This window comes from Populus alba, chromosome 8 (genome assembly GCF_005239225.2).
Source record: "Populus alba chromosome 8, ASM523922v2, whole genome shotgun sequence".
Taxonomy (NCBI): Eukaryota; Viridiplantae; Streptophyta; class Magnoliopsida; order Malpighiales; family Salicaceae; genus Populus; species Populus alba.
The window spans coordinates 4,066,320-4,089,427 of record NC_133291.1 but is presented as its reverse complement, the minus strand read 5'-3'; the positions used below and the strand labels follow the sequence as shown (position 1 = coordinate 4,089,427).

The following is a 23,108-nucleotide window of genomic DNA, read 5'->3' as shown; positions in this document are numbered from 1 at the left end:
AGGTGCTCTCGCCCACTTCGATGCTAATGAAATCAGGGGAAGTTTTGTTATATTCAAAAGTGATTTAAACAGGAAATTAATAAACTTATTAATTTCGCAAATGGGTTTGACATTCCTTTTGGAACTAGAGGGTTTTTGCTTTTTAGTTAAAGCCAATAATTCAACTCGAAACATTAATTGTCAAGAACACAGAAGAAAAAAGAGCGGGGGTGGGATCTGGACGTGATTTCAATTAGCTTGCCACTAGGCGTTGCCTTTTGAGCAATGCTCGAGTCAACTTAGATATAAATAAAAGAGTCACTGAACTATTGTAATGCACTGTAAAAACATTCACAATTTATAACACGTTGAGCACTTTTATTCTTCTAATTATCATTAGCAAAGAAGAGTAAAATGAATTTGCACAGTAAAATAGTGATATCTTTTAATATAGAGTAATTAATCCCACTTTGAATATAGTTTGCAATTAATCACGCTTGGCATCTACATCTCCAGCATCATGAAAATTGAACTCGCTGCTTCACCTGGATGGTTTTTTAGGGTATCTGTTTTGCATGGTTTCTTCTATTTAGTTGTTGTTTGGAAATGTGGTACTATCATTTTATAAAAAAATATTTTTTTTGTTTAAATTTTTTATATTTTTAAATTTTAAAAACGTAATTTCACCCCGTTGTTCTTTCACATGGTTGAAACTTGAAATTGTTGCCTTCGAACTTGAAACCTTTTCCCTCCCTTGCAGGCTTGCATGGTGTAGGGGCAACTATAGAGTTTGGGCCTAATAAGTTCAAGCTTTTTATAACCGTATGTATTATAATTTGGGCCTAATTCTTTTTTAATTATGATCTGTTTTATGATGGTATTTATAGATTAAAAGAACCTTTTTTTTAAAAAAATAAAATAAAAGAGGTTTGAATCCTACTGTTAATAAAACAAACTCAGATCAATTCCAGCTCTTTTTTCCCCCATGACCCTACAGCTTGATACTCTCGCTGACATTTACTTTGTTGTTTTGCTTTCTTTATCAACAAAATAATATACAGGAAAATGATTGCTAAGAATTTAGCATTGGGAATTTTGCATCAAACAACACTACTTTTGTGTGCATATATATATATATATATATATATATAGCCAAGATAAAAAAACAAATACAGCAACTGCGATAACCTCACGTATTTTATTAAATGGTCCAATGCAATGGTTGACAAAATTCCAAGTGATTTGGAAGGAATGGATGTCTCTATGCAACGGCTACTAGCTCTAATTGATGGCATGTACAATTATGTTGATAATGTGGTGGTGAGTAAGATGGCACTCCTTCATTTGTTCTAACCTCCCTGTTGCTTAAGATAATAATTGATTCTCTTCTTAGGAGGGGCGTGCTGCAGCGGATAATAACACCGGGTGGTTTATATCAGATACTTTCACCTCCCTTCCCAAACTGTCACCACCCGTGTTTGATAAGCTTGTAAATGACAATGTGCAGGCAAGACTGAGTTATTTCCGTATGATTGTAGCTAGGAATAAAGTTTCCAAATGATTGCACCAATGTCACCATTCATAAATACCTTATGATAAGAATTCAGGCTTTCTTTCATTGTTTTCAAAACTTAGTTCTCTTATCATTTGATTTTTGTCATTTACAATTTGTTGGCATGTTACTGCTGCATTGCGAGTAGTTTTCTGCTTTGTTCACTTGTGTCTACTTATCTAACTCTTATTTGGTTGCTTTCTCTGTGTTCTTACAGGACCATTTACTCAGCTCAGCTTAGCAGAGAAATTGAATACAGCTGCTCAGATCCTCTGGTTTCTGTCCACTGGGTGAATTCAGGCCCAAAACAATTTTAATTTTCATAGGTGTTAACCTATAGTAATGTATTGTCAAGTTTGAGTTTAATCAGCCATTTTATCTGAGAAGAGTGCTTTGATTTTTGTTGGGTAGGCTGTCCGCAATTTCGATCTAAGAATTAAATTGCCTTTTTATAATGGTTCGATTACTCTACAGAAAGCGTCAATCACTTTTGTAAGCTCGAGGTAAAATCTGGTTTCCTCCCAAATGCTGCTACACTTTTGTTTTCTTCGTTATCCTTACTCCCCGGTGGGGTTTCTCGAACCAGTGGTGTCGGCATCCTAAATCTGCAATATGGTGATGCTGGAAGCCATAGAAACTGGGTTAACAACTTCCTTTTGATAAACAGGTTATAGTGGCACTGCATTTGATCGTGCGTACAAAAATTCTCGATGAATATGTTAGCATATGTTGGCTTGGGGTGTGATTATTTTACTCATGATTGTTAACCTCTTCGAAGATGGTCTCATGTTGAAATTAAATTCATATTCGGATCTCTCATATTCCTCTTGCAATGTTTTCTTGTTGAATCTAAAAATTCTCGACGTCTATGGGGTCAGGTAAAGAATAGGCACGGGATATATGATCGTTTGTAAAATAGTTTTTGGTTTAAAAATGTTTTTTAATTAATTATTTATTTTTAATATTACCACATTAAAATTATTAAAAAAATATTAATTTAATAAAATTTTTTTTTAAAAAAAAAAAAAACTCGTTAAGCACGTTCTCTCTCTCGTGTTGATATATATATCTAAAGGATTGATGGATATCCCTTTGCATGTATTCCGCCTTATCACTGGCCAATTCATGCCGAAGAGTGACCTCGAACGTCGCACCTCTCACACATGATTTGCACTGATCATGCTGTCTTCCTATGACTAGTTCTTTTTTCCCGCCCATTTTGTCGGCGGCCATGTTCGGTTATCTTCCACTATGGAGTAATTTGCAATAATGATAAATGTGGTGTGCAGTGCAGGAGAAAAGAGACGGAAATGTTGGGGCTGGCCTGGATTTCACGCATGCCCTATATTTCTTCATAGCCTCTAGTCCTCGTTTAGCACTAATCATTTCTGCTGTTATTTGTCGGAGCAAATCCCCTACCTCTCCCACTCTCATCAAAATAAAGTGCTTCTCTCTAACCTTATCGACGGAAACACCGAACACGTACAAAATACAGCCAAATCAAACAGTCACTTTTTCCGATTTCCCTCTTAAATCCTTCCTATAACTGTTTGTGCATGTTTGCATCATTCCGATATGAGTTTCATATTGCTAACGAGTGTATGGGCACTTCCTAAAGATGCATTTTTGGGTTTTGTAAACGAGGTTTGTGTATTAACTAACCATGGGTTGAAAAAGATTTAATAACAGTTCTAGCCGGTACTAAGACTTTTAATTACATGGGCATTTCGTACTACCTTGTTTGATTATTTGATCTATCTTTGTGTGATTGCACTTAAAAGTTTATTTTTCTCTCAGTAGAGGGTGAAGGTGTATTGATGAGATTGCATTTGCATTTTGTAGAACCACAATGCTCGATAAGACTCTTGGTGAATAAGCAAAGGAAAAGAAAAGAAAAATCAGGGATTATATGAGATTTTGGGAATGATTATTAACAAGTGTGTACACGACAGTACAGATTATTCAAGTCATTAAGTAAGTACATATATAGGAGCTAGAACACCGCAGCCTGTAGTGCCAAATTACTAAGATACAAATTGATTCATGCTTGTCGTGAACAGAACTTCCTTGGGAATTGTAGGAAGTGTGTGAAACAAAAGTGGAAGTGAACCTAAATTTTGGACCAGTACTGGGAGACCAGATTACAGAAAAGAACAAGTAAGTGGAAAGACTGGCCAACAAACAGCGAGAAACTCAAGTCAAATTGCAAGAAATATAAGTTCGGATTGTATTTTGTTGTATGAGAGGAAATTTAGTGAAATTCGTCACATCTATTTTCCGCACTATATTTTCTTAGACTGTTAATACACATGATGTAATAAAGCATATAATTCAGATTTTATGCTCTACGCTTAAATTCGCAATAGTTATTTAATCTGCAGGTTTGAAATTCTTGATGCCTAGCCACAAGTGGGAAATTGCTTTTTAAAAGCAGCACACCATCATTAAGAGTATACACATTCTCGGACAAAGTGAGTTCAACTCCCCGTAGTCATTTCAAATTTCTATCTTCAACTACCACAAAGGATAAAAAAAATAAAATTGGTGTTGAAATGGTAGTAACCTCGAGATTAATTTCATCCTTTCCGATAGTCAATATTATTATTAACCTTAAGATTTTGAATTATTAGTTGAATGACAAGCTCTTAAGTACAAAGGGTTCACTTACTTTACTTCTAACAGAGTTAGTGACTGCCCTTTTAAGTTCCCTAATTTTGAACTAATTAAGAAGTTGTGGGCACAGCAAACATCTAGAAAAAGGGCATGTAGCTGCCTAAGACAGAAGCCACTTGACATTAGAAAATACAAGTGGCTTCCTCCTTTTGGTTGCTCACGAGTTGTCTCTCCCAAATCTCAATTCGGAGGCTTTGTTGTCCTTTAGTTAGTATTCCCACATCCTTAAAAGCAGGTTTAACCCGACATTGCTTGACTGTTCTAGCTGTAATTAATAGTTTATTGCAACCTAACTAAGTATCTATGTCAGTAGACGCGATCACAATAGTCCAACCAAAATCAGACAATGTGAATACTTTGACTTTCACTTGTACATAAATCTTCTCTCTACCAAGTCATTCTGAGGTTTTTGAAAAATCCTAGTGTTGTTTAGCATACATTTTATAGTTTTAAAACAAAACTTGGATACCCTTGTCCTGGCTGATAATTTGGACCGACTAGATCAACAAGCCTACTAATTAATTAAGCTTGATCAGAAGGCTATTTATTAAAAATTTATTTAGCCATATATAACAATATCAGCAGCATAATCTACCAATGCACATCAACTCAAAGAAATAGAAATTCAATTAGTGTTGTTTAACAAACACGGATTACTTTAAGATAAAGTTTAATTGGATAGCTCTCATGTCCTGACGTACGGGGCTAGGTTGTTTACTAGGAACATGAAGAACACAACGTCACACAGAACTAAACCCTAGCTACATTATCAGCCATATGCAACAGCATCGGGTGCACCCTTTACTGAAAAACACAAACAATACCCTGTCTATTTGTCTGTCTACGAAGATCAACCCATCAAATAAAAAAAGGCATAGAACTAAGATTCACCGTCATTAATACTACAATATTATTATAATTTAGTGACAAGTAGTGATCAAACTTACTTATTGTCTGCTCGCCGACCAATACGTTGAACAGTGGCAGCTTTTGCGCATGTCTCTCTCTTTCACCCTCTCTCTCTATATATATGTGCACAAAAATCCTGGCACGATCAAATCCTTACAGATATTCAGTCTCAAACAATCCCTAAAATCAAAGCAGACTGAAATTAATAAATAAAAGTTCTGATTCTGCTATCCTTTGATCACCAATTCAATAAAACAGAGGATAGATACAAAAAGAAAATAAAAAAATTAAAGCGTGTGTTATTGTGTAGTCTATTATAGATGCACACGGGGTCTTGTCTTTTGAGTTCAGAAGCTAAAAAAGAAAGTTCTCTCTCAGACTTGTATCAAAGTCGAAAGTACGCATCTGAAGCTAACAGAGACAATGGAAGAGAGAATGTCAGGCTCTTGTACCACAAAAGCAGGACGTGGTGGGAGCAGTGGCAATAACTATGCCTCAGGAACTAAATGCGGGCGTTGGAATCCTACTATCGAACAAGTTAAACTTCTAACTGACTTGTTCAGGTCTGGTGTTCGAACCCCAAGTACTGATGAGATCCAAAACATCTCCACTCGGCTTAGTTTTTATGGCAAGATCGAGAGCAAGAACGTTTTCTACTGGTTTCAAAATCATAAAGCTAGGGAAAGACAGAAGAGGCGCAGAGTTTCTGTCGATGAGAAGGATGTCATGATTCTTCGAGAAGACGAATTTTCTTCTGCGCGATGTAAATTAGCTTTGCATAAACCTCTACTCTTCTTAAAAATAAACATGAAGAAAGTTGCATTAAATCTTTTCTTGTAATTTTCTTTTGCAGATTTTACTGAAATAAGTCAGGTGAACGAACGAGAACAAGCGATTGAGACTCTTCAACTTTTCCCTTTAAAATCCTTTGATGAAGTGGAGTCAGAGAAGTTCAGGTTGCTGGCAAATGAATGCAATGAAGCTGCGGCTGCGTTTTCTTATAAATTTGGTACAGAAATGGATCGTCCACAACTAGATCTGCGGTTAAGCTTTCTGTAAAACAAGCTTCGAATCCATAAAAAGCTCGAGGAATTTAGTCTTTGTACTAATGATTCGAAGTATATTAGGTTCAGCATGGTTGGTAAGAAAATGGGGCAGCAAGTACTTGAAGTTGATGCTGTCTTTTTGATAGTTGCTCTTTAAATATTATAAATGCTTCAACATTCTCATCTGAATGCTCCTAGTAACAATTTTTTTTTCCCTTTCTCTGTGTTTACTCTGTTGGAGTAATTTACTTTTATTTATGCTTGGAAATCGGAATTAGGCTTCCCGTCACGAGAAATGCTTCCTCGAAGTGCATAAAAGACTGGTATAATTGGTTCATGCCTAGGGCTTGCTAACTTAATTTGAAATTCACGCAACCGATCTCTTCACAGTCCTTGGTCAAGAAAGAACATGATACGGTCTGGATGGAGCAGCATTTAAAACGCAAATATGATTATTAATTGTTTATATTTATATATATGCATGGTGGAACCAAGCTACAGGTCTCGTTCCATTTCATTTCTTTCTCTTGTTATCATTGTGCCTATATATGATCAATATTGTTCATCAAGTTTTTTCACCCCACTCTTGCCACACAGTGAGTTAAGAATTTCTTTCTTACATGCAAGCGATACGTTGAAAACTATTTAACTCATAAACAAGACAGTTTGATTAATAGATTGAGAAGAAATAATGACATGCCTAACAAGAGGAATAGGAGTTTTTGTTAATAATATCGTTGTCTTTTCCAAAGAAAGTTGTTGCATTCCTTGAACTCTTGAAGCATTGCTCAGCTAATTCAAAAATAGTGTCTGAAAAGTCTGGTTCTGTTAGTTTTTTTCTTTCATATGTCTTTGGCCAAAAGGATGAAAAAGTCGTACAAACATGCTTCGGCCTCTGGCCAAAGAGAGAAGGTTGTAAATATTTTTTTTCCTCCCCCCCTTCCGTCTCTGGTCTTGGCAAAGTCGCAATAAAATTCAATACATTTGACATATATTTGCCTTGTCATGCCTTCAGTTTTTTCTGATCACGAAATATAGAGGTTCGAAACCTGTTAAACGTAGAAGAATACTAATATCAATTTAGTTTATTTTATTTGTTTAATTAATTTGCATTTCAAGTTTTCTCCCAACTTTATTCTTAAAATAATTTAACCAAGTTATTTGAGATTTTCTATAAATATATTTTATTGTCTTGTTATTAAATTGAATTTCAGTATCTTTGTATTGGTGCTAAAAGTGTATTTACTTTAGATTTAAGGATAAATACTTTTTAATGGAGTAAATAATACTTTAAAGATATTGAATCCTCATACAACAAGGATACACAATCAATAATAATTATTTTCAACATAATTTCATTTTTTTTATTATATAATATATTTTTTCTTCAGACTTGAAGGTAATTTTTATGAATGAGCCTCTAAACGTCTTCCCTTCCCTAATCCCTTGGTACTACGAAAGAGCGGGTATATGAAGTCGATGCCGTGAAGCAAAAATGTCCAAGATCTATGCATCCAGACTAGATCCAAGAAGGCCGAAAGCCCATTTGAGGTCCAACATGTCTTAGGAACGAACATGGGGTCCAACATGTCTTAGGAACGAACATGGGCCTTTTTATTAACCCGACTCTGTTTAATATTTCGTTGATATAGAGAGCGCATCCAACGCCTAAGCCCGACCTTAGAACTGAAAAATAACCTCACTTCCCCACCGCACCAAAGAGAAGAAAATAAAAAACAAAATCAACTTCACATCACTTGCGAAAATAAACGATTTCCCAGCGAACAAGCATCGTCGAGTCGGCGTCGAGTCGTTCAGTTTCTAGGTAAGAAACTAAGAATGGATGTGATAAAAACGCAACAGATATCGGCCAAACCAATCGAGAAAGTGATAGTGCACCCTCTAGTACTGCTCAGCATCGTTGATAACTACAACAGAGTAGCTAAGGACACCCGCAAACGTGTCGTTGGGGTCTTGCTTGGCTCCAGTTTCAAGGGCACCGTTGATGTAACTAACAGTTATGCAGGTGCAATTTCTCTTCAATTTTCGCTTCTCCCTTAGATCTGTTTTGTTTTGTCCTCTTTAGTTTTTATTTTAAATTCAGTCTGTAAGTTTTAGTTTTAATTTGTTTTTTTTTTTCGTTTTCTTTTGTTATTTGCTATTTTGGATTATACTTGTATGCGAGTAAAAGGAATTTAGAGTTAGAGGAAGCTTTATTTGATTCCAAATTATTAAAATAGAAATGGGTATTGTTGATTCTGCTTTTATATAATAATAATAATAATAATAATAATAATAATAGCTTTCATTTAGTGTATACTGTGTGACAAATTGTTGAAGTTGAAATCGGTTTTTCAAATTTCTTTTTTTTAGTTCAGTTAGTTATAACATATAGTTTTTTACTAGCTAAGAATGTAGATGTTCAGCGCACTGTTTAGTCTGCGTGGAGGATAATTATAAGAGGTGTAATGCTTTCTTGTTTAATGCATGGACCTGTGAACTTCTGTAGTGTCACTACTCTAACAATGATTGTCATGCTTGTCGAACTAGCATGTGCCAATTAGACTCTTAATACCAAGTTTCAAGAGTTTCCTGTGAGAAGTTATTGTCAAGCTATTGCTGTAGTCTCATTTTTCTTTTTGATAGCTATTTTTGTCTCCCTTGTTTTAATGGGTGTTAAGATTCTAGATTGCAAGCTGTGTTTGATTAAGCTGGTAGTGTATTTGAATTGTATTTTCTCAGTGCCATTTGAAGAAGATGACAAAGACCCAAGCATCTGGTTTCTTGACCACAATTACCACGAATCAATGTTTTCCATGTTCAAAAGAATAAACGGTAATGCCTGGGAAAATTGTTCCTTGCTTTGCATTTCTCTCTGGGGTGCTTTTGGTTTTATGAAATCGACAAATTACCTTTTTCAGCCAAGGAGCATGTCGTGGGGTGGTACAGCACTGGGCCAAAACTGAGGGAAAATGACCTGAAGATTCACGGATTATTTAACGAGTAAGAATACCAACCATGACTTTGAAGGTTATTTATCTTTTCAACCTGTGTGCTGAGAATCAATCATGATTAACTAGCTGCGCATGAGTTTCAAAATCTGTGCACTCATCCCTGATGGAAATGGCTTGGTCTGACTCTTAGTGTCTTCCTCCTGTCAAATTGATACGGTATTTGAGAAACAATTTTCTCCTTTCTCCTCTATTCATTGAGTTTAATCTGGCATTGCAGTTATGTTCCAAATCCTGTCTTGGTCATAATTGATGTCCAACCAGAAGAGTTGGGAATACCCACAAAAGCATACTATGCTGTTGAAGAGGTAAAAGAGGTGAGTACATAACTTAAATAACAATGTAATGATTAATTGGCTAGATGTTTTGATTAAGTCGATCATATATGTGTAATGCTGGATTCCCATCTGTTAGGAACTTATAATGGTTGTTTGTTGCCTTCAGAATGCTACCCAGAAAAGTCAGAAGGTGTTTGTTCATGTGCCATCAGAAATTGCTGCCCATGATGTTGAGGAAATTGGTATGCCACCGACAGTCAGATTTCTTTGTTTTAAAAGTAAATTTGATTCATCTTGTGGATGCTTTTAGGGGAGTTTCAAGTTTCCTTAGCTGATATTCGATGGGATTGAGCTGCTTTTTTATGATTTTGCTTTTTTTCTTTCTCCCAACATGATTATAATCTAACTTTTATCTGACAAGAATGAGTTGATTCTTGCCTTCTATTGTATGCACAAAAGTACACTTGTGGCAGTATAATGCAAACAGTTGTATCTGGTTTTGAACTTTGAATTTTCTTTTTTAATTTTAACAGGTGTAGAACACTTATTAAGGGATGTGAAGGACACAACTATCAGTACTCTTGCAACTGAGGTCTTGTTTCTTGACGAAGCTTGATTTATTCTGTTACTTTCTTTGTTTTGCTGTAGAAGGGACTCAGTTTTTTTTCCCCTTTTTTCCCCTGTCTTTGTAGGTTACTGGGAAACTCGCAGCTTTGAAAGGGTTGGATGCTCGACTAAAAGAAATACGTGGTTATCTTGACCTTGTCATCGAAGGAAAGCTCCCATTAAACCATGAGATTCTGTACCATCTACAGGTTCAGTATGCATCTCTCAGATTTTCTTTTTCTGGCCACTTGCTTTAGTGTTTCTGTTATTGTTTTTAGTCAAATGTGGACACCATCACTGTCCCCTTGAACCATTCAAAATGGAATCATCTGAAGGAAAATGTTGCACGGATAGGAAACTTTGTTCCTCTTAGAAAGCTGATTGATGTTGACTTAGCAGGCGGTGGCATTAACTTGTTTATTCTACTCTGGCCTTCTGTTTTCACAGCTTGATTGTTGATGCTACTGTAGACAAATTTAACTTAACTTAAATTTGAATTTAAAACCATCGCTGAAGTGCTGAATGGTTCTGTGAATTGAGTGATTTTTTTTGGCATGGTCTTGCAAAGACCTGCACGGGTCACCTTTCATGCTTACTGCTAGACCAAGTAAAATTGTGGACGTGGAGTATGGTCAATGGTTTTTCAACAAAATTAGTTGTCCGCTAAACCTAAAATTCCCTGGTCCTCCCATATGTTCAAAGCAAAGTCTTCACAAGCTCTAGAGTGTTTAACTAATAACTATCACACATACCCCTCTCCCTGTTTTTCTGATTGTTGGGCACTTTTTCAGTTTGCCAATCTTCCTTCAAATGTGTATTCATTTCAATTCCCCTTTTACATTTTCTAGGATGTGTTCAACCTGCTTCCAAACCTTAACGTGGCAGACTTGATCAAGGCTTTTGCAGGTAAGGAATAAAAAAATGCAAAATTCTGTGTCTATTTTATATTTTTTTGTTCACTGCTTTATTATATTTCCACTATGCACAGTGAAAACAAATGATATGATGTTGGTTATCTATCTCTCTTCACTCATCCGAAGTGTGATCGCTCTCCACAACTTAATCAGCAACAAGGTGAGATTACGTTTTTCTCTCTTACCCTTTCTGACTCTTCACTCAGGTTGCTCATTTTAGTGCCATTAAGCTTGTAAAACATCTAAATGTTGGTCCAATCCAGATTTTAGCCAAATATAGCTGACTGGACTTGCAATTTATGATAACACAATGATGTTTTTTGTGGAAATGATGCTTGTCAAGATGTTCCCACATCTTTGCTAGCAGATCCTGATAGCATTCAATGAAGACATCTTCAACCTTTTCTCTTATGACTTGGACATCTTGGGCAGTTTTATTTAGTGACTGAATATCATGCACACCTCACATCTTCCACTCCTTCAACTTAAATCTGATTTTTAACCTTAGAAACTTTTGATGTTATAATGTGTGGGGTATAAATCCCTTCACTTTCTCATGGTATCCGTTCTCAATTTTTAAAAATGCATCCCTTGCAACAAAACCACCATAATCATCATTACCATTTGCTTCCTCCATTGATTTTCTTTTCATTTAAGGCAAACCAATCCAAGTTTACTTCAGCCTATTCATGTATGTTTTTTAGAGCCTGTGGTACTACCTTCCTGTGCTATTACCCTACACATGTAGCTCTTTAGCAATTTCACTTAGCCTGTTTCCTAAATTGGTGATGTTTTTTACTGATCAATTAGTCATCCATAGTATTCATCTCGCTCTCCTTGTTGGTCAAATTGCAGATGCTCAACAAAGAACATGAGAAAGCAGAAGACTCGAAGCCTATCGTTGTACCTTCTGTTGCTGGAAGCTAGATATGGTAATTTCCACAGCCTGGATTTTCTGTAGTTGCCTGTTCTCTAGAGATTAATTGCATTTACTTAATTTCTCTCTAGTTGCTCTAAGCCTCAGATAATCTTGTATTTTGTGGTGCAAGAAAGGGGGAGTCGCTAGGGGTTGTTTTCTTGTATTTCTCTCTAGTTACTCTACTGGAAAACATCGCTCGAAGTTGTTTTCTTGTGATTGAAATACAGTATTAAAATTCATTTTGATGTCCTCAACAGTATTTGCAAAATTCTAACTTGATGATTTACAGATGCTCATTCGTTGGCATTAAATTCTTTAGCCATGTTCCTAGATGGTTTTGTAATCTGATTTGCATTGCAAGAAGGGGGTGGCATTATGTCATCCAAATGTCAACTTTAAAATTGACAATATGTGATGTTTAATTAGTGTTCATTTTGGAGGACCATGGAGGTTGACCATCCAAGTGATGGGAAAACAATATGGAAATGCGCTCAGAACCAATTAAACACCTGCACTGAGTTTGGTACCCTATCTTTTTAGGGTACATGAATTGAAAAGGATGCTCCAAAAACTATGCAATGTCTTTTCATTTATATGCGAATGATTCGACACCAAATTTGTGCATGATTATGAAGAATATAATAATCTAATGACGCATCTGCTTTATCAACAAGAAAATTCTAGGAGCATGACAATATCCAAACAAAATTACTAAAGTAATCTGTGAAGATCCTAAGGATATTTCCGGATCATCAGATGCTGCATCTTCGTGATAACCCCCGGTTTGCCGTCTAAAAGCATCTGGTGAACTTAGCTCCTGCAAGTGAAGCAGGCGCATAATGAGCTAGCTTGAACAGAGAATACCATGGAAACTTCAAACTCCTATACCTCTTTGTCGTGGTTTGTGGGACATGTTGTTGCAAGAACCTCAAGAGAGCTTGAACTCGTGGTCAATGGCTCTCGGGGGGACGAGAAGCATCAACATGTTGAAAGACTAGTCTTTTGAAAGATCCAGTGCCTTGGTTCTACTCAATCTTCTTCAGAGTAATCGGGCCGAACTCCCTGTTCAAACTCCGCATCCATTATAGCCTCATCCATAGTATGTACCCCAGTTCCCCTTCTCCTGAGGTCTAACTATTCTGATCGGATTCCGTTAGCTGTCAGTATTCAATCTACATCTTTTGAAATGTACAATGTAAACCCAGATCAGGAATCATAGAAGAAGTCGTGATTAGAGGACACTGAAGTTGAAATAAGAGTTCGGGAAGCAGCTGAGAAGTCCAGTCTATACGCGGGACACTGCTGCAAATGTATCATTCCTCTTCTCCGCTGCTTAAAAATCATCCATCCGTAGCATTAGACTACACTCAAAAGCTTTCTCAGACGGGACAGGGACTGTAAAAGCAAGTTCTTTTGGCAACTTTCAACCATCATCTCGCCAAACTTCCCAATAGTTTCGTCCTTGGGAACCTTCCGGTCACGTACGGAAGCCGGAGAAATGCTCTATATTCACCAAAAGGCAACAAATAGAAATCGCCACTAGTTATTAAACTCGGCCGGTGAATTGCTGATCCAGATCCTAGTGGTTGTTTTTCAACTGTTTTAGATATTGATTCAATTAAATTTGGATGACTGGGCTAAGTAAACTTCAAGGATTTTTTATTTTTAAATATATTATTTTAGGATGGATATAGATTAATTCAAGTTTATTCACGGATCGACCAAGAAAACTTGCAACCTAAGCCCTAAACAGGTCAGACCATGCAGCCGTCACTATAAAAATACCACTCCTACAAAAGCTATGGAGTTCATAAAATTTTGGCCTATGAAGCTCCATCGATGAAAAATAAAAATTAACTAACATTATCAATTCCAAGTGGAGTGTGCCTTCACCAGGGTTTTTTTGGTATTGGAGTAAAAAAAACAAAAATTCCAACAATTTCTTCTCAAAAGGACTTGGGCCTTTTCTTACGGTACAATGAAAGAGTGGTATAGGAATTAGAAAGTACTATATAGTAGAGCCGAGAACCAAATGTCCAAGATCCATGAAGGCGTAAAGCCCAGTGTAGGCCCAAGTTTTCATAGGGGCCTTTTTGATACAACCCAATTACTTAACAATTCGCTAAATTGGACTGTCCCTATTCCGCCAAGTAACCCCGACCCGCTGAACTGAAAAGGAAGCTCACGGAATTAAAAAGAAAAGAGAATAATAATAATAAAACAAATCAACTTCAATTGCAATATATATAAAATAAAAATAAAACAAAGCTTTCCTAGCCAACAAGCAAGAACTTCGAAATTGAAATTCGGGAATAGAAGAGTGGTGTCTGAGTCTGAGTTGAGTCGTGTGATTTGGAGGCAAGAATGGATGTGATAAAAACGCAACAAATATCGGCGAGACCAATCGAGAAAGTGGTAGTGCACCCTCTAGTTCTACTCAGCATCGTCGATAACTACAACAGAGTAGCTAAGGATACCCGCAAACGTGTCGTTGGGGTCTTGCTTGGCTCCAGTTTTAAGGGCACCGTTGATGCCACTAACAGCTATGCAGGTTGAATTTATCTTTAACTTTTTGCTTCTCGTTTAGATCTGTTTCAAATTCAGTCTCGAAGTTGCTGTTTGTTTTTTCTCCTAGTGTTGCGCTATTTTGAATTTTACTTATACGTAAGGAATTTAGGGTTAGAGGAAGCTCTATTTACTGCCAGAGTATAAAAATAGAAATGGGTTTTGTTGATTCTGCTTTTTCAGTGAACATTTTTTTATTCATATAATAATTCAGGTTATTATTATTATTATTTAAAGGACTCTTATTTATAACTTATAGGTTTTTACTAGCTAAGAATGTAGATATTTCTGCATAGTGTTTAGTCAGTGTGGAGGGTCTCGGTACGAATTTGGAATCGAGAGTGGTGTGATTTATTTTTCTCTTACTTATTGTATTAAAACGTGGATTTCAGCAGTGTCCCAGTTCTAGCTATGATCGTCATTCTTGTCGAACTAGCCATGTGCCAAATTGGATTTGAACACAAGTTTCAAGAGCTATTTTCTCATTTTTATTTTTTGTAGCTATTTTTGGCTCCCTTGTTTTAAAGGTTGTTAAGGTTCTACAATGGATTCTATGTTTGGCTAAGTTAATTGTGCGATGCTTGAATCGTAATTTTTCAGTGCCATTTGAAGAAGATGACAAGGACCCAAGAATCTGGTTTCTTGACCACAATTACCACGAGTCAATGTTTTCCATGTTCAAAAGAATAAATGGTAATTCATGGGAACACGGTTCCTTAGTTTGCATTTCTCTCTATGGAGCTTTTGGTTTTATGAAATTGACAAATTACCTTTTTCAGCCAAGGAGCATGTTGTGGGGTGGTACAGCACTGGGCCAAAACTGAGGGAAAATGACCTGGAGATTCACGGGTTATTTAACGAGTAAGAATACCAACTGTGATTTTGAAGTTCTGTTGTGCTGAGAACCGATCATTATTAACTTGTGCCCAACTTTTAAAGTTTGTGTACTGATTGCTGATCAAAATTGACTGGTCTGGCTTGTATTATCTGCCTCCTGGAAAATTGAATTGGTACTCATGAAATATTTTTCTCTTTTCTCCTCTATTCATCAAGTTTGATCTGGCATTGCAGTTATGTTCCAAACCCTGTCTTGGTAATAATTGATGTCCAACCGGAAGAGCTGGGAATACCCACAAAAGCATACTATGCTGTTGAAGAGGTAAAAGAGGTAAGTACACAACTTAAATAACACCCTGAAGATTTAATCGGTTAGATGTTCTGATTAAGTTGTTTATATACATGTAATGCTGTGTTCACATATGTTAGGAGCATATAATGACAGTGTGTTTGTTACAGAATGCTACCCAGAAGAGCCAGAAGGTGTTTGTGCATGTGCAATCAGAAATTGCTGCCCATGAAGTTGAGGAAATTGGTACGCCGCTGACAGCCAGTTTTCTTTGTTTTAAAAATAAATTCAATTCATGCATTGGGTGCTTTTAGGGGAGTTTCCTCAGCTGACATTCAACGGGGTTGAGCTGCTCTTTTATGATTTTGCTTTGTTTCCTCTCCCAACATGGTTATAATCTAATATTTATCTGAAAAGAATGAAGTTGAGTCTAGCCTTTGATTGTATGCATAAAAGTGGACACTTCTGGTGGAATAACACTATCATTTGAATCTGGTTTTGAACTTTGAATCTTCTGTGTCCACTTTAACAGGTGTAGAACATTTATTGAGGGATGTGAAGGACACAACGATTAGTACTCTTGCAACAGAGGTCTTGGGCGCTTGATTTATCCTGTTATCTTCTAACTTTGATTCTCTTTAGAAGAGACTCAAGTGTTTTTGTTTTCCTTGCAGGTTACTGGGAAACTCGCAGCTCTGAAAGGGTTGGATGCTCGGCTAAAAGAGATACGTGGTTATCTTGACCTTGTCATTGAAGAAAAGCTCCCATTAAACCATGAAATTCTGTACCATCTACAGGTTCAGTTTGCATCTCCCAAATTCTGTACCATTGAAGAAAAGCTCCTCTTGCTTATGTGTTTCTGTTAATTGAGTCATGTTTGCATGAAGATAACAATTGAATCTGCAACCAAATTCATTATTTTAATTTCTGTGAAGAACTTGAACTTAATTTCAATTGTAGTTGACATGAACTATCATCAACTCTTTGAAATTTCACTGGTTTTGACTTTGATTATTCTGGATGGGATCTCTTCCTTGGCTGATGCAAATCATAGAAATGAAATTTTTCACAATAGTGCATTTGTTTTCCAAGATACCTGTGCTTATGTTTATTTTGTCTGTCTGCCTCAGCTATCCACTTTGTTTTTGGTGGAATTTGGATAAACATTTCTTTCCTCTTGAGCCGTTCATAATGGAATCATCTAAAGGAACGTATCATTCTTTTAGAAAACTATGTGCCTATTAGAAGCAGAGTAATGTGAACTTCTTAGGAATTCTTTGGTGTTAACTTTTTAATATGAAGTTGATCGTCTGCTTCCACTGCCTGATTCTGTGATGCTACTGTAGAAAGGTTTAAATTGATTTTCCTATTTTCCTTATCTTTGAATTTCAAACCATTGCCAATATACTAATGGTGCTGTGAATGGAGTGGTTTTCTCTTAATAGTCTTTCAAGGACCTGCATGGGTCACAGTTTATGCTTAATGCTATACTGAGTACAATTATGGACAAGGGGTATGGTCAATGGTTTTTCATCAAAATTGTTTGTCCATGGAACCTATTATCCCCTGATCCTCCCATATGCTCAAAGCAAAACCCTCACAAGCTCTAGACTGTTTAACGTATATCTATCACACATCCCCCTCCCTGTTTTTTTGATATCTGGGCATTGTCTCAGTTTGCCAATCTTCCTGCAATGCATATTTATTTCAATTCCCCTTTTACATTGCCTAGGACGTGTTCAACCTGCTTCCAAACCTGAACGTGGCAGACTTGATCAAGGCTTTTGCAGGTAAAGAAATAAAAATTGCAAAATTCTGTCTTGTTTATAGTTTTTTGTTTGCTGCTTTATCAAATTTCCACTATGTGCAGTGAAAACAAATGATATGATGTTGGTTATCTATCTTTCTTCCCTCATCCGAAGTGTAATTGCTCTCCACAACTTGATCAACAACAAGGTTAGATCATGTTGTTTTTTCCTTTCTGAATCTTAACACAAGCTGATCATTTTAGTGCCATTGAGCATGCAAAACATCTAAATGTTGGTCCAATTGACAGATGGGAGCCAAATATTGCTGTCTGGACTTGTAATTTATGATAACACAGATGATTTTTTTTGTGGAAATGATGCTTGTCAAGATGTTCCCACATCAGTGCTAGCAGATCCAGATAGTATTCCTGGGAGCTGTACAATTGATCAATGAAGACATCTAAAATTTGTTCTTAATGACTTGGACATCCTGGAGAGTCTTATTTAGTATCCTAAAATCATGCATTTCTCACCTCTTCCACTCCTTCAACTTAAATCTCATTTTGAACCTGTGAAACTTTTGAAGTTAATGTTTGGGGCATGAATCCCTTCACTGTCTCAAGGTATCTGTTCTCAGTTTTGGAAATGCTTCCTTTCGAACAGAAACACCATAATCATTATTTCCAATTGATTCCAACATTGTTTCTCTTTTCATTTAAGGTAAACCAAACCAAGTTTACTTCAGTCTATTCATGTATGTTTTTTACCTTTTAGAGTCTTCGATGTTTGGCCCTTTTTGTGCACTTATTTTCTTTAGTTCTGCCCTTGATACGTAGCTCCACCAATTTCCATCAGCCTGTTTTACTGAGCTTGTTGATGTGTTACTGATTGACGTGGGTGTTGTATGTTTTCAATCAGCCATCTATAGTATTTTTCTTACTCTGTGCTGGTTTGTTCAGATGCTCAACAAAGAACATGAGAAAGCAGAAGACTCGAAGCCTGTTGCTTTACCTCCTGTTGCTGGAAGCTAGACATGGGAATTTCATTGGCCTGGATAGTTGCCAGTTACCTGGAGATAAATTGCAGTTACTGAATTTCTCTCTGGATTCTCTCGGCCTTGGATAATCTTGTGTTTTTTGATGCTAGAGGGTGGAGTTGATAGGGGTTATACCGGAAGAAATTGCTCAAAGTCGTGTTTCTTGTGATTGAAATACACAATATAAAAATTCATTTTGATGTCCTCAACAGTATCTGCAAGATCCTAACTTGATGATGAACCGATCATTCTTTGGCATTGGATTCTTTAGCCATGGTCCTAGGTGATCTTGTACTCTGATTTACGTTGCAAGAGAGGTCGGCATTATGCCATCCAAATGCCAACTTTAAAATTCATAACATGTGATGTTTAATTAGTGGTTACTGAGCTAGCAATTTTGAAGGACAAGGGAGGTTTACTATCCAAGTGAGGGAAAAACATGGAAAAGCTCCCAAAACCATTGAAACCCCAAGCATTATCCGAGTTCTGTACCCTGTTCTAAAAGGATGCTTCGGAAACCATGAAAGTAGTTTCTTTTATTTGCATAGCACCGTTTTTGTGCACGATTATGGGAATATAATAATCGAATGTCACATCCGCTTTATCAAGAAGAAATTTATAGGAAAAGAACGTGACATTGTCCAAACAAAATCACTAGACCAGACGAGATCCTAAGGATTTTTTCCGGATTATCAGATGTTGCACCTTTGTGATAGCCATAGTTCGCCCCCCAAAAGCATCTGGTGAACTTTGCTCCTTCAATAACACAGGCTAGTAAAGGGCTAGCTTAAACAGAAAATGCCATGGAAATTCCTGTATCTATCTCTAACGCGGTTTGTGGGGATACGTTGGTGCAAAAAACTTAAGAGAGCTTGAACTCGTGGTTAATGGATCTTGTGGGAACGAGAATCATCAAAACGAGTAGGAATGATGGTTTGCGAGCATTCTAGTATGCTAGCATTATTGGCCCTGAAAGCCCGGGTGTTCTGCTGGCCACAAAATGTCAGGGACATGGCGCCAGATTGATCTTGGCATGGTAGCTTGCTCCCTTCACATGGAAAATGAAGATACTTAACATTTGCTTTCAAATTATACTTTGTAGCTCGGGATTTCTTTTTCACCCAATTTGATGCTCAAGAGAAAGTGATACTCAATATGATAAACTTTAGCTTCAGCGAAATATGTCGACAATTTAGCATCTATGGCGACTTTACGTGGGATGCAATGATCTTATAATTAACTTCTTCTCACCAGTAAAAGTTTACACGAAGGATGGCCGACTTTTACCAGTAAAATTAATTAGTTTAGAGTCATTAAAATATTGTTTTGAAAGTTTTTATTTATTTTATATAAAGACATTATCTCTAGAATAATAACAAAGTCCTAGAAATCTCTAAAAGGATAAGGGGAAAAAAACATATTTTTTCTTAATATTTTTTTTTATGTAATAACAAGTTTATATAGACTCAAAATATTTTAATAAAACTATATAGTTGTTAATAAAATTAATAAAAACTAATTTAAAAAATATTTTTTTTTATAAATACCCTTATAATAACCTTTTAATTTACTATAACACTTATAAGAAGCCGATGAGAATTATCTGTTCTGGATAATCGTCAGGACAAAACCATACCCAGGCATATGCGCGCGCGCATCAACAAAGCTGCTCATCTCTTGAAAGTTCAGCAAAACAAACCATATAATTAAGCACGTGTTTGTTTTTGTTAAATATAGTTGGGTAAAATTTTGAATTTTTTTTTATTTAAAATTAATTTTTACTATTTTTAAATTATTTTTATATACTGAAATTTAAAATAAAAATCATTATTTTTAAACATTTCAAAATAGAAATTACCTTAAAAAAACATTCAAATATCATACACGCTCTTAACCAGAAAAGAAACTGTCACGAAGTTACAAAAGAGAGACATCCTTCCTAGTCCCAGTCCCACGAGGCAGGAGCCTCTCAAAGCACGTGTCCCCACCGACATTACAATGGCCCACACAAGACAATCAGATAATCACCACCGATGAAGAACAGCTAGGGAGATACAAACTGCATGAACTCGTGATCAGACTCAATCCCAGCCATTGCTTCAGGAGCCAACACAACCTCAAGATCCACAGTACCATTACCTTCCCTGCCAGGAAAAGCAGAGATCTTACCATCAAACTTGTTGGCCTTACCACTCCTAACTGCCAAGGGTCGACCCCACCCAAAATCATTATCGTACATTGGGAATCTTGGTGAACTACCCATTGTCATTGACGCCCCATCCAAGTTCCCTAACGGGAAACACCTTGGATTACTTTCCCAATCCTCGACAAAACGACGTACCATTCCGTCGTTATGGGCAGCAACAATTTTATTCAGCTGCTCCGCACACCAGCGTAGATCCCTAGACAGCACGTCCCCAGCTGACGCGTATGTGGGGACGCTTTGAATTGCGTTCCCAAAATATAGCGGATCGAGTTTCGGGTTCAAACGGTGACGGCAATTAACCGCCATCCTAAACGTGGTCGTTTTTGACGGGTTCAACTTCCTTGCACGTGTCACCGCACGCCACAGAAGAGCACACAATGATTGAAACGACGAAATCTCCACCATTGAAAGGTTTGACTCCATTTCTTGCGGTTTCGAAACCGCGTTCTTGAACCAGCTTTCAAGGATTCCAGTCATCTTGCCTTTGTTGTGAATCTGAAGCAGTGTATCATTGCTTTGTTTTCCCATTATTTCAACAGCGTCAACATTAGTATTATCTGATTTTTGAGTCCATTTCTTGTTGTTGACTTTGGATTTCAGCTTCAAAATGGCTTCTCTGCTAAAACTGAAAATTCTTTCACACAGTGGCTCGTTTTCATTAAAAGTGACTTGAGGGCCACCTTGAGGAACTTTAAGTGCAGCTTCAGAAATCAAGATTGAGTTTCTTGAGAAATCAGGCTGTCTTGATATTTTCTTGATTCCTCTCGAAACTTCAGAAAAGGTATTGAAGAAGGTCCAAAACGAAGTACCGTCAGTAACAGAATGGTTCATTGAACAACCAATAAAAACCCCATCAGCTAATTCTGTGACCTGAACGGCCAGGATTGGTTTATAATGGCCCTGGTAGCTAACAGTGCTCTCAAAAGCAAAGAAGCCTCTGACGCAATCAGGTACGTGAAGTGGACAGAGAATATCTTGGATGGAAATACTGGTTGCAGTGGCATGGATGAAATCTACGCCTGCGTCGTTGCAGGTGATGTAGATGTAGCCATTGGAGTCAGTGTTGAAGCGACCTGCAAGTGGAGGGAAGTAAGAGAGAGTTTGAGAAAGAGATTGCTTGAGGTGGGAGATTAAGGAATCGACGGAGAGTGTTGGAGGGCGAGTGAAAAGGCCACCCTTCTGGATGTATTGGCAAGAAAGCATAGGGAGGTCAGAGACTGAGAGCTTGAGATCTTCTAGAGTGGATTTTTGGTCTGGGAAGACGTTGCATTGTGAGACAATTGTTACAGAAGTAGCAGAAGGCATTTTGTTTGGTGTTTTGGAGGAGAGCTACTTGCTAGCTAGCTATTGCTGTTTGTATGATCTACTCTACTTGTGTTTGTTTGCCAGGGAGGAGTGGGGACTGGAGAGGGAAGTGGGCGATGTTTATATAGGAAAGTCTTAGGGTGTTCGGTTCATGAACCTGCCTGGCTTAGGTGGCCTCGCCATTGTAGAGTATAATGGATATTAATCAAGGGTTTTTACCTGAATTATTTATCTAAACGTGGGCTGAATTTTTTTAAAAAAAAATAAAAAATATGGGCAAATAATAATTAACGAGTTGCAGCTCAATTCATTGGCGACTTGTCATAGCTAATCTGGGGGTATCATTTGATACTGCTGAATTAGGAAAAAAATAAATAGATAATTAATAGCTTAATTTTGATTTTATTATAAGATCTTAGGATTGATTTTACTAATTTGAATATCGTGAAAATAATGAGAAACTTGAATTGAAAGGGTCATTTGCATAATTTTGTTTCAAAAGATATATAATCACAGCATTTATTCTTTGTATATTTTAATTATCTTTCCTCATAAACTATTTAACTTCTAGTTATTGACTCAATATATTTCCTAAAACATTTTGTCTCCGCTAAGAAAAACTATCAAATGTTTCCAAATCATTAGCAAAAAATATGATGATTTTTCTTTTCATCAAATACAAATAACAAACAAAATCATCAATTCTATTCTTTTGCCTCAAACGAATTTAATTAATGACCAAAGTAATTATTATTTATATATCTTATTTTGCTTATATATTTTAATTGTATTTTAAATGTAATTTTTTAATGATATGCGCACTTTTATTGACCCTTCAAAAAAATCTTACCTATACTATTAATTGTCTCAATTGCACGTTTTAATATCCATCTGATTACTTCGATCTGCTTTATAACCAAAAAATATTTTCAAAATTTTAATATTAAAAAACTCTTTTAAAACATGAAAATTATTAGGGATCTCAAATTCAAGACTCTCAAATGAAACAAAGAAAAATACACACGCACACAAGTGGTGTGGCGTTCAAAACTAATAGAGATATCATAATTAATCCACCAATATTTATTATTACAAATATTTCACTTCAGTAATTTATTTGATATCATCACTAATCATCTTAGTTTTTCAATAGCTAGCTTGCCAAAGTAATTTTATGTCTACAACTGAACATCATTTCCATACATATTAATTAATTTTAAGCATCAGTTTTCTGT

At 36.5% G+C, this 23,108-nt stretch overlaps 4 protein-coding genes across 7 annotated transcripts; 3 read left to right on the top strand and 1 right to left on the bottom strand.

The window, feature by feature from the left end:
• Positions 1-5,536: 5,536 nt before the first annotated feature.
• On the top strand, positions 5,537-6,256 carry LOC118052299 (WUSCHEL-related homeobox 5). The gene is made up of 2 exons (XM_035063233.2): positions 5,537-5,876; positions 5,967-6,256. The coding sequence occupies exons 1-2, from the start codon at positions 5,537-5,539 to the stop codon at positions 6,170-6,172; spliced, it is 546 nt and encodes a 181-aa protein (XP_034919124.1). The 3' UTR covers positions 6,173-6,256.
• Positions 6,257-7,855: 1,599 nt separating this feature from the next.
• Positions 7,856-12,540, top strand: LOC118052301 (26S proteasome non-ATPase regulatory subunit 7 homolog A-like). Of its 3 annotated transcripts, none has more exons than XM_035063236.2 (11): positions 7,856-8,185; positions 8,902-8,994; positions 9,081-9,162; positions 9,391-9,487; positions 9,615-9,690; positions 9,982-10,040; positions 10,141-10,263; positions 10,903-10,960; positions 11,043-11,128; positions 11,824-11,900; positions 12,314-12,540. In XM_035063236.2, exons 1-10 carry the CDS (start codon positions 7,999-8,001, stop codon positions 11,893-11,895), a joined length of 933 nt encoding a protein of 310 aa, XP_034919127.1. In that variant the 5' UTR covers positions 7,856-7,998; the 3' UTR covers positions 11,896-11,900; positions 12,314-12,540. The 3 variants fall into 3 exon arrangements, with proteins under 3 accessions (XP_034919127.1, XP_034919126.1, XP_034919125.1); XM_035063235.2 differs by having other exon boundaries at positions 7,857-8,185; positions 12,328-12,540; XM_035063234.2 differs by lacking the exon at positions 12,314-12,540 and having other exon boundaries at positions 7,857-8,185; positions 11,824-12,141.
• Positions 12,541-14,125: 1,585 nt separating this feature from the next.
• LOC118052302 (26S proteasome non-ATPase regulatory subunit 7 homolog A) lies at positions 14,126-18,721 on the top strand. Of its 2 annotated transcripts, none has more exons than XM_035063239.2 (10): positions 14,126-14,438; positions 15,053-15,145; positions 15,232-15,313; positions 15,524-15,620; positions 15,749-15,824; positions 16,111-16,169; positions 16,253-16,375; positions 17,311-17,368; positions 17,449-17,534; positions 17,635-18,268. In XM_035063239.2, the coding sequence occupies exons 1-10, from the start codon at positions 14,252-14,254 to the stop codon at positions 17,665-17,667; spliced, it is 894 nt and encodes a 297-aa protein (XP_034919130.1). In that variant the 5' UTR covers positions 14,126-14,251; the 3' UTR covers positions 17,668-18,268. The 2 variants fall into 2 exon arrangements, with proteins under 2 accessions (XP_034919130.1, XP_034919128.1); XM_035063237.2 differs by lacking the exon at positions 17,635-18,268 and adding an exon at positions 18,286-18,721 and having other exon boundaries at positions 14,128-14,438.
• A 1,452-nt stretch (positions 18,722-20,173) lies between these two features.
• On the bottom strand, positions 20,174-21,976 carry LOC118052303 (uncharacterized acetyltransferase At3g50280). Its single transcript, XM_035063240.2, has one exon. The coding sequence runs from the start codon at positions 21,871-21,873 to the stop codon at positions 20,407-20,409; it is 1,467 nt and encodes a 488-aa protein (XP_034919131.1). The 5' UTR covers positions 21,874-21,976; the 3' UTR covers positions 20,174-20,406.
• Positions 21,977-23,108: the final 1,132 nt, after the last annotated feature.